At 43.0% G+C, this 11,799-nt stretch overlaps 1 protein-coding gene across 1 annotated transcript in view; it reads right to left on the bottom strand.

Annotated features, from left to right (window-relative positions):
• Positions 1-11,799, bottom strand: part of LOC141077406 (uncharacterized) — a 93,608-nt gene that overhangs the window by 11,580 nt on the left and 70,229 nt on the right. The window contains exon 5 of the mRNA XM_073564316.1: positions 104-138. Coding sequence (XP_073420417.1) covers positions 104-138 — 35 coding nt within the window. The remainder of the gene's footprint in view (positions 1-103; positions 139-11,799) is intronic.

Below are 11,799 nucleotides of genomic sequence, written 5' to 3'. Positions count from 1 at the left end.
AAGTTGAGTGCCAAGTTTCATCATTCTGTAATATTAGTAAGACCTAATGTAATACCAGGACTTCATATACCAGATACAGATAATAATAAAGATAAACATCTACCCAGAGTGGAGAATTCAGTGTAGACGATCGGATCCCTGAGAACAAGAGAAAAAAAACATAATATCTTATCACACATATATACTGCATAGGGACACCAATGACACTGTACATACAGTACACCATACACACATATATAACATACACTGTACATAATACACCGTATATAATACACACATAATATACACTGTACATACACCATACACACATATATAACATACACTGTACATAATACACCGTATATAATACACACATAATATACACTGTACATACACCATACACACATATATAACATACACCGTATATATAATACACACATAATATACACTGTACATACACCATACACACATATATAACATACACTGTACATAATACACCGTATATATAATACACACATAATATACACTGTACATACACCATACACACATATATAACATACACTGTACATAATACACCGTATATAATACACACATAATATACACTGTACATACACCATACACACATATATAACATACACTGTACATAATACACCGTATATATAATACACACATAATATACACTGTACATACACCATACACACATATATAACATACACTGTACATAATACACCGCATATAATACACACATAATATACACTGTACATACACCATACACACATATATAACATACACTGTACATAATACACCGTATATAATACACACATAATATACACTGTACATACACCATACACACATATATAACATACACTGTACATAATACACCGTATATATAATACACACATAATATACACTGTACATACACCATACACACATATATAACATACACTGTACATAATACACCGTATATGTAATAATAATACATTTTATTTCTATAGCGCCGACATATTCCGCAGCACTTTACATTTCAGAGGGGATTTGTTCAGGCGATAGGCCAGTCTGAATAAATGCACTTCTCAGGTCAATACGATTAGTCCCCAATCCCCACAATTTTAAGCGTGCCCTGAAAACGCATTTATTCAGACTGGCCTACCGCCTCAACACATTAACCTAATCTATCCCTATGTGGCACAACCAAAAGTTTTACCATAACCAGGTTCCCCGCATCATGTTCCCACATGCTTTATGCCTCCATTAGCCCTCTGCGTCTGTACTGTTACACACTTAACATTATGGCTGGTCCATACAATCAGGGCAACTGTTACCACCCACCTTTCGTGTCTCCCTCTTTCCTCATAGACTGTAAGCTTGCGAGCAGGGCCCTCACTCCTCTTGGTATCTGTTATGATCTATGTGATTATTGTTATGCTGTAATGTCTATTGTCTGTTCAAGTCCCCTCTGAAATGTAAAGTGCTGCGGAATATGTCGGCGCTATAGAAATAAAATTTATTATTATTATTATTATTATTATTACATATATAACATATACATATAACAGATTATAATGATTATCCTCCATCCCATAATCCAGTGCCCATATACCCATCACACATCCTCCATCCCATAGGTGTATGTGTGTGTGTATCAAGCCACGCCCACTCCTCATAGCAGGGACCTCATCAGTTAATTATGACATGATCAGTGGGGCTATGTAGAGTGGGCATCGTTTGATACACACATACATACACTCTGTTTTATATATATATAGATACACACATATATAACAAACTGTTCATAACACACATATGAAATATACACTTATATAATATACACTGTATATATATAATACACACATATATAACATAGACTATGCATACATAATAGACACATATAACATACACTGTACATAATACACATATGTATAACATACACTATACATATATAATACACACATATATAATATACACTATACATACAGTGGGTTCGGAAAGTATTCAGACCCCTTTAAATTTTTCACTCTTTGTTTCATTGCAGCCATTTGGTAGATTCAACAAAGTTCATTTTTTCTCATTAATGTGCACTCTGCTCCCCATCTTGACTGAACCCCCCTCAGAAATGTAGAAATTTTTGCAAATTTATTAAAAAAGAAAACTAAAATCTCACATGGTCATAAGTATTCACACCCTTTGCTCAGACACTCATATTTAAGTCACACGCTGTCCATTTTCTTGTGATCCTCCTTGAGATGGTTCTACTCCTTCATTGGAGTACAGCTGTGTGTAATTACACTGATAGGACTTGATCTGTAAAGGTGCACACCTGTCTATATAAGACCTCACAGCTCACAGTGCACGTCAGATCAAATGAGAATCATGTGGTCAAAGGAACTGGCCAAGGAGCTCAGAGACAGAATTGTGGCAAGGCACAGATCTGGCCAAGGTTACAAAAGAATTTCTGCAATGTTCCTAAGAGCACAGTGGCTTCCATAACCCTTCAGTGGAAGACGTTTGGGACCACCAGAAGTCTTCCGAGACCTGGCCGTCCAGCCAAACTGAGACATCGTGGGAGAAGAGCCTTGGTGAGAGACGGAAAGAAGAACCCCAAGATCACTGTGGCTGAGCTCCACAGATGCAGTAGGGAGATGGGAGAAAGTTCCACAAAGTCAACTATAACTGCCGCCCTTCACCAGTCGGGCCTTTATAGCAGAGTGACCCGATGGAAACCTCTCCTCAGTGCCAGATATATGAAAGCCCACATAGAGTTTGCTAAAAAACACATGAAGGACTCCCTGGCTATGAGAAATAAGATTTTCTTGTCTGATGAGATGAAGATAAAAATATTTGGTGACAATTCTAAGCGGTATGTGTGGAGAAAACCAGGCACTGCTCATCACCTGCCCAATACAATCCTAACAGTGAAGCATGGTGGTGGCAGCATCATGCAATGGGGTGTTTTTCAGCTGTGAGGACAGGAAGACTGGTTGCAATTGAAGGAAACATGAATACGGCCAAGTATAGAGATATCCTGGATGAAAACCTCTTCCAGAGTGCTCTGGACCTCAGACTTGGCTGAAGGTTCACCTTCCAACAAGACAATGACCCTAAGCACACCGCTAAAATACCAAAGGAGTGGCTTCAGAACAATTCTGTGACCATTCATGACTGGCCCAGTCAGAGCCCTGACCTAAACCCAATTGAGCATCTATGGAGATACGTGAAAATGACTGTCCACCAACGTTCACCATCCAACCTGACGGAACTGGAGAGGATCTGCAAGGAAGAATGGCAGAGGATCCCCAAATCCAGGTGTGAAAAACTTGTTGCATCATTCCCAAGAAGACCAGGGTTTGAAGCTTGAGGAGGCCAATTTGCTTATTTCAGGTGCCTTCTGGGAAAAGCAAAGAGACTCCCTCAGCAAGAAGATCATTGGGTACAGCTGGGACCAGCTGCTTGGAAAACATCGCCAAACTGCGCGCCCAAATTTTGCCTCTAGGACATTATTGCAAGAAAGCTTGGCTGATTGAGTAGATTACACAAGAAGGAATACACAGAGTAGATTACACAAGAAGGAAGACACGCAGCAAGTCAGTAGAATCTAGGAGCAACATGGCAGATGTGACAACCTACATGGTGAGCTGCAACATGTGCTACATGTTCACAGATAGACCGGAAGAAGAATCCAACTTCACCTGCCAGAAGTGTAGAATACTGGCCCTTTTAGAAGAAAAGGTGCGGGGGGTCTGGAAGAAAGAATTGCAACTTTGAAACTCAGCAAAGAAAATTAAGACTTTCTAGACAGAACAGAAGCATCTCTACTGGTCACCGAAGGTGAAGAAAGTGTCAGAGAACCTCCAAAACAAGACGAGTGGAAGCATGTGACCAAAAGAAGCAAGAAGACCATGGAGACATCACTAACCACACAACTGAGAAACTGATATAAAGGCCTTGTGGAGGACGAAGATGGCACACTTAAGGATGAGGAACTACCAGCAAGCAAAGAAGAAAAGTGTTATGATTGAGTCACCGAGGAGGAAAAAACAAAACAAAAGCTCAGCCCAGAAAATCAGAGAGGTTGGAAACTAGCGGATTGCAGACCCCTAATCCTATCACACAACTAGTAGTAGCCATGGAGTGTTCCTACGGTGATCCTAGACACCTCGTCACAGCCGGAGATCTAAATAAGCCTAAAGAGAGAAAAGGGAAAAACTGACTGCCCCAGAGCAGACCCCAAAGCAATAGGCAGCCCCCAACATATAATGACGGTGAAATAAGATGAAAACACTAACACAGATAGAAAGATAGGTTGAGCAAACGATGGGGCCCAAGCTAACTAAAAAGGACAGGACAGAAAAGCTGCTGTCTGCAATCCGAGAAAACCCTGCTAAAAATATTACCAACACAACTGATAAGCATAAAGGACCCTGAAGTCACTAGACTTCAAACCCTATATCAGCACTCAGAATATTCTGAAAGCAGAGCAAAAGAGAACACTGATCAAGGAATAAGAATCCAGAACACCCCCGGCCAGGGATGGCTGAACTCAAAAAACAAGGTAAACAAAACCAAAACTAATAAGTTCAATAGCAGAGAAAAACTTATCTTTGGGAAGCAGGAATCAGACTGGTCTCCAAGAATCCAGCAGAGAAATCACCAGCCACTCAGAAGGGCGTCGGCTGCCTTATATCCAGTCTGAAGTTCCCGTTACCCAGTCACAATCCACCTGATCAGGTGTTTGGTTTCTTTCATCCAAATCAGCCTCACTACCTTCCTTCACCAGAAGAGGGAGATCCTCGGACACAAAAGGTGAATGAACTGATGAGCTCACAACAGTACCTCGCCCTTGAGGAGGGGTCACCGAACCCTCATCCAAGCCACCAGGCCAATCAGGATGAGCCCGATGAAAAGCACGCACCAATATTTCAGCATGAATATCAGAGGCAGAGACCCAGGAATTATCCTCCTGACCATAACCCTTCCACTTAACCAAATACTGGAGTCTCCGTCTAGCCAGACGGGAATCCAGTATTTTCTCTACCTCATATTCCATGTTACCTTCAACCAACACAGGGTCAGGAGGTGCCGCCATAGGAACCACTGGTTCAACAAACCTCTTCAACAAGGACTTATGAAACACATTATGAATCTTAAATGTGACAGGAAGAGCCAACCGAAAAGAGACCGGATTAATAATCTCCAAAATCTTGTAAGGTCCAATATATCTAGGTTTAAACTTTGGAGAAGCCACTTTCATAGAGATATTTGTTATGAATGAGTCACCATAGGAGGCAAAAACAGAATTACTACTTAAGTCCAGAAAACCAGAGAAGTTGGCAGCTATCGGATTGCAGACCCCTGAACCTAACAACAACAACTAGCAGTAGCCGTGGGGGGTTCCTATGGTGCCCTAGACCCCTCGATCACAGCCAGAGAACTAAATAGCCTAAAGACAGAAAGGGAAATCTAAACTGCCCCAGAGCAGACCCCAAAGCAATAGGCAGCCCCCAACATATAATGACGGTGAAGCAAGATGAAAAAACACTAACACAGATAGAAAGATAGGCTGAGCAAATGATGGGGCCAAAGCTAACTAAATAGGACAGGATAGAAAAGCTGCTGTCTGCAATCCGCCAAAAACCCTATCAAAACAAGAGCCAACAGACTGATATGGAAAAAAGCCCTGAAGACGCTAGGCTTCAAAAAGACTATATCAGTACTCAGGTATTTTCTGAAGACAGAGCAAAAAGGAATTCAGCTCACCCCAGCAGGGAATGGCAGAAATCCAGAAAAACAAGGAAAAACAAAACCAAAACACAAATGCAAAAAGCAGAGCAGAAAACTTAGCTTTTGAGGAGCAGGAATCAGACTGGTCTCCTAGAATCCCTCAGGGAAATCACCAGCAAGGCAGAAGGGCGTCAGCTGCCTTATATCCAGTCAGCAATTCCAGTCACCCAGTCATCATCATCCAGCTCAGGTGCTTGGTAATCAGCCTCACTACCTTCCTTCACCAGAAGAGGGAGTTCATCAGACCTCAATGGTGAAGGGGAAAATGAACTCACAACAGATATTCTTTGATGACTACCAGACCATATCACCCACCTTAAACCGGGGACCAATGGTCCTATGCCGGTTAGAAAACCGCTGGGCCTTTTCCTGGGAAAGAGACAACTTATCCACCACTTGGTCCCAAATCTGCTGCATTCTTTCCACCACAGTGTCAACCCCTGGATAGGCAGAAGACTCCACCTGCCCTGAAGAAAATCGAGAATGAAACCCAAAGTTACATAAAAAGGGTGACATCAAAGTGGCAGAACTAGCTCTATTATTTAAAGCAAATTCGGCCAAGGGTAAAAATGAGACCCAATCATCCTGATCAGCAGATATAAAACATCTCAAATAAGCCTCCAAAGTTTGGTTTGTTCTCTCCGTCCGCCCTTTTTTCCAAGGGTGAAATGCAGAGGAGAAGGACAACTGAATTCCCAACTTGGAACAAAAGGTCCTCCAGAATCTAGAGACAAACTGAACTCCTCTGTCCGATACAATGTTCTCAGAAATCCCGTGCAAGCGAACCACCTGTTGCAAAAACAAGGGCACCAACTCTGAGGAAGATGGCAACTTAGGGAGTGGTACAAGATGGACCATCTTAGAGAATCTATCACAAATCACCCAGATAACAGTCATCCTCTGAGAGACAGGCAGATCAGAAATAAAATCCATTGAAATATGGGTCCATGGCCTCCTGGGCACCGGCAAAGGCATCAACAACCCACTAGAATAAGAACAAGGCTTAGATCGGGAGCAAGTCCCACAGGACTGCACAAAATTTCTGACATCACGAGACAAGGCAGGCCACCAAAAAGTCCGACTCACCAAATCTCTAGTACCAAAAATACCTGGATGACCAGCCAATGCGGAGCAATGAACTTCAGACATTACTCTCTTCCTCCACTGGTCAGGAACATACAATTTTCCAATGGGACAACGCTCAGGTTTGTCCTCCTGAAACTCTTCCAGAGCACGTCTCAAATCAGGCGAGATGGCAGAAAGAACCACCCCCTCCCCTAAGATGGTAGCAGGCTTGGTCACAATAGGAGAATCAGCCAAAAAAACTCTTAGAGAGGGCGTCTGCCTTAACGTTCTTAGTGCCCGGAAGAAAGGAGACCACAAAATCAAAACGTGTGAAAAACAAGGCCCACCTGGCCTGTCTCGGATTCAAGCGTTTAGCCGACTCAAGGTAGATCAAATTCTTGTGGTCAGTGAGGACCACAACTTGATGTCTAGCTCCCTCCAACCAATGTCTCCACTCCTCAAATGCCCACTTCATGGCCAACAGTTCTCGATTCCCCACATCATAGTTGCGTTCCGAAGGAGAGAACTTTCGGGAAAAGAAGGCACAGGGGTTCATTTTAGATGTTACAGGATATTTTTGGGACAAAACAGCTCCTGCACCAGTCTCTGAAGCATCCACCTCCACCTGAAATGGAAGTGAGACATCGGGTTGTCGCAAAAGCGGAGAAGAAATGAACCTCCGCTTCAGCTCCTGAAAAGAAGAAACAGCCTCCGGAGACCAATTCAGCACATCAGCACCCTTCTTAGTCAAATCAGTCAATGGTTTGGCAATAACAGAAAAATTGGCTATAAACTTACGATAAAAATTAGCAAAACCCAAAAACTTCTGGAGAGCCTTCAAAGAAGTGGGCTGCACCCAATCATAAATGGCCTGTACCTTGGCCGGGTCCATTTCAGTAGTTGACGGAGACCAAATAAATCCCAAAAATGAAATCCTCTGTACACCAAAAAGACATTTCGATCCCTTAACATACAGGGAGTTTTCCTTCAAAATCCGGAGCACAGTCCGAACATGTTCCACATGAGAGTCCCAATCCCTGGAAAAGATCAAAATATCATCCAAATTGATGATCAGAAACTTATCCACAAAGTCTCGGAATATATCATTCATGAAGCACTGGAAGACAGAAGGGGCGTTAGTGAGCCCAAAAGGCATCACCAGGTACTCAAAATGTCCCTCCGGAGTATTAAACGCTGTCTTCCATTCATCCCCATGCTTAATGCGAATAAGATTATACGCCCCCCTGAGGTCAAGCTTGGTAATCCAGCAAGCACCTTCAACTCTAGAAAATAGGTCAGAAATCAGAGGTAACGGATACTGATATTTAACAGTAATTTTGTTAAGGGAGCGATAGTCAATACAGGGCCTTAATGAACCATCCTTCTTGGCCACAAAAAAACCCAGCACCCAAGGGTGAAGAGGATGGTCTAATATGACCCTTCTCCAACGAATCCTTAATATAAGAATGCATAGCCTCATGTTCGGGTACAGATAAATTAAAAAGTCGACCCTTGGGAAATTTACACCCTGGCTCAATTGCACAGTCATAACTCCTATGAGGAGGCAAAGACGCAGACTTACTCTCACTAAACACATCATAAAAATCAGCCAAAGAGTCAGGAACCTCATGCGACTGGGGAGAGGTGGAGAAAACAGGAGCATCACTAAGGGCACACCGACAACCCCAACTCACCACAGACACAGATTTCCAATCCAAAACTGGATTATGGATTTGCAACCAGGGGAACCCCAGCACGATGGTATCATGCAAATTATGCAACACCAAAAATCTGCAATTTTCTTGATGGTCTGGGGCGACCCGCATTACCACCTGGGTCCAAAATTGAGGTTTATTCTTCGCCAAAGGAGTAGCATCAATACCCCTCAAAGGAATAGGCATCCGCAGGGGTGTCATAGGGAAACCACAGTGTTTAGCAAAATCTAAATCCATTAGGTTCAAGGCCGCTCCTGAATCCACAAAGGCTTTAGCAGAAAATGTGGACAGGGAGCAGATCAGAGTAATTGCCAGAAGAAACTTAGGTTGTACACCACCTACAGCAAATGTGTGTGCAAAATGTTTCTCTCGTTTAGGGCAGACAGAAATAATGTGAGAGGCATTTCCACAGAAAAAACACAGCTTATTACGCCTTCTGAACTCCTGACGTTGCGCCCTAGACAAAACTCTATCACATTGCATAGGTTCAGACATTTGTTCAACAGGTGGCAGCATTTCCCGTGAAATTTTACGTTCACGTAAACGCCGATAAACCTGAATGGCTAATGACATAGAATCGTCAAGACCAGAGGGAACAGGAAATCCCACCATAGTATCCTTTAAGGCTTCTGACAAACCCTTCCGAAAGAGAGCTGCCAAGGCACCATCATTCCAAGTGGTGAGGACCGCCCACTTTCGGAATTTTTGACAGTACAGTTCTGCAGAATCTTGACCCTGGTTCAATGCCAACAGGGTCTTTTCAGCTTGATCAATCGCATTAGGTTCATCATACAACAACCCCAAGGCCTGAAAAAATGCGTCCACATTAGTTAGAATAGGATCATCTGGTACTAAAGAAAACGCCCAATCCTGGGGATCGCCGCACAGCAAGGAGATGACAATTTTAACCTGCTGCACAGAGCTCCCCGATGAGTTAGGCTTCAAGGCAAGAAATAATTTACAATTATTCTTAAAATTCAAAAATTTAGACCGATCCCCAAAAAACACATCAGCAGTGGGGATTTTTGGTTCAGCAGCGTGTGATTGAGCAAGATAGGTGGAAATTCCTCGCACTTCAGCAGCAAGCTGCTCCACACGATCAGACAATTGCTTAAACTCCATCAGAAAAAAAAAAATATTCCTCCTACGGCCTCAGAGAAAAAGAGGAAAAAATATACACAAAAAAAAAATTTGACACTTTTTTTTTTAACAATTCCTTCCTGCTTTTGAGTACCCTAGAATCTGCGGTATGGCTGGTGATTCTGTTATGATTGAGTCACCAAGGAAAAAACAAAACAAAAGCTCAGCCCAGAAAATCAGAGAGGTTGGAAACTAGCGGTTTGCAGACACCTAATCCTATCACACAACTAGCAGTAGCCGTGGAGTGTTCCTACGGTGATCCTAGACACCTCGTCACAGCCGGAGATCTAAATAAGCCTAAAGAGAGAAAAGGGAAAAACTGACTGCCCCAGAGCAGACCCCAAAGCAATAGGCAGCCCCCAACATATAATGACGGTGAAATAAGATGAAAACACTAACACAGATAGAAAGATAGGTTGAGCAAACGATGGGGCCCAAGCTAACTAAAAAGGACAGGACAGAAAAGCTGCTGTCTGCAATCCGAGAAAACCCTGCTAAAAATATTACCAACACAACTGATAAGCAAAAAGGACCCTGAAATCACTAGACTTCAAACCCTATATCAGCACTCAGAATATTCTGAAAGCAGAGCAAAAGAGAACACTGATCAAGGAATAAGAATCCAGCACACCCCCGGCCGGGGATGGCTGAACTCAAAAAACAAGGTAAACAAAACCAAAACTAATAAGTTCAATAGCAGAGCAAAAACTTATCTTTGGGAAGCAGGAATCAGACTGGTCTCCAAGAATCCAGCAGAGAAATCACCAGCCACTCAGAAGGGCGTCGACTGCCTTATATCCAGTCTGAAGTTCCTGTTACCCAGTCGCAATCCACCTGATCAGGTGTTTGGTTTCTTTCATCCAAATCAGCCTCACTACCTTCCTTCACCAGAAGAGGGAGATCCTCGGACACAAAAGATGAATGAACAGATGAGCTCACAACAAAAAGGGCACACAGCAACACCCAGAAATGACAACAAAAAGTACAGCCAAGAGGCGAGAAGAGTGGTAGTTGTGGGAGACTCACTACTGAGAGGCACAGAAGCAGCCATCTGCAGACCGGACATAACCGCAAGAGAAGTATGCTGCCTCCCAGGTGTGAAGATCAAGGATGTGACCGATAGGATCCCAAAGCTCATCAGTTCCAAGGACATCCACCCATTTCTTCTGATACATGTTGGCACCAGTGACACGGCAAGGAAGGACCTACCGACATTCTGCAAGGACTTTGAAGAGTTGGGGAAGAGAGTAAAGGAACTGGATGGACAGGTAGTGTTTTCTTCTATCCTTCCAGTAGACGGGCATGGCACCAGGAGACGGAACAGGATCCTTGATGTGAACAACTAGCTAAGACGATGGTGCAGTCAACAAGGATTCGGATTCCTGGACCATGGTGTGAATTACCTGTACGACGGACTCCTCACCAGAGACGGACTACACCTCACCAAACCTGGGAAACACACATTCGCCAGAAGACTCGCTACACTCATCAGGAGAGCGTTACACTAGAAGAAGAGGGGACGGGAATAAAAACGTTAGACACGAACATGAAACCAGCAGAAAATATACTGATGAAGGATATGAGGAGCGGCAAAGAAGATCCAAGACAACATACTCAGAAGGGAGGGAAGAAAATGTCTAAAACAATCAACAGGGAGGAGATTGGAACAAAACAAAATCCTCTAACCTGCATGCTCGCAAACGCCAGAAGCCTGACAAACAAGATGGAAGAACTAGAAGCAGAAATATCTACAGGTAACTATGACATAGTGGGAATAACTGAGACATGGTGAGATGAAAACTGTGACCGGGCAGTTACCTTACAGGGGTACAGTCTGCTTAGAAAGGATCCTAAAAATCGGAGAGGAGGAGGGGTTTGTCTTTAAGTCTTGTCTAAAGTCCACTTTAAGGGAAGATATTAGCGAAGGGAATGAGGATGTCGAGTCCATATGGGTCGAAATACATGGAGGGAAAAATAGTGACAAAATTCTCTTTGGGGTCTGTTACAAACCCCCAAATATAACAGAAATCATGGAAAGTTTACTACTAAGGCAGATAGATGAAGCTGCAACCCATAATGAGGTCCTTGTTATGGGGGACTTTACACGGATATTAACTGGGAA

This window comes from Dendrobates tinctorius, unplaced genomic scaffold (genome assembly GCF_039654945.1).
Source record: "Dendrobates tinctorius isolate UK_male_01 unplaced genomic scaffold, ASM3965494v1 ptg000449l, whole genome shotgun sequence".
NCBI classification, from domain to species: Eukaryota; Metazoa; Chordata; class Amphibia; order Anura; family Dendrobatidae; genus Dendrobates; species Dendrobates tinctorius.
Note: the sequence above shows the minus strand (reverse complement) of the source record. Positions and strands in the feature narration are given on the sequence as shown.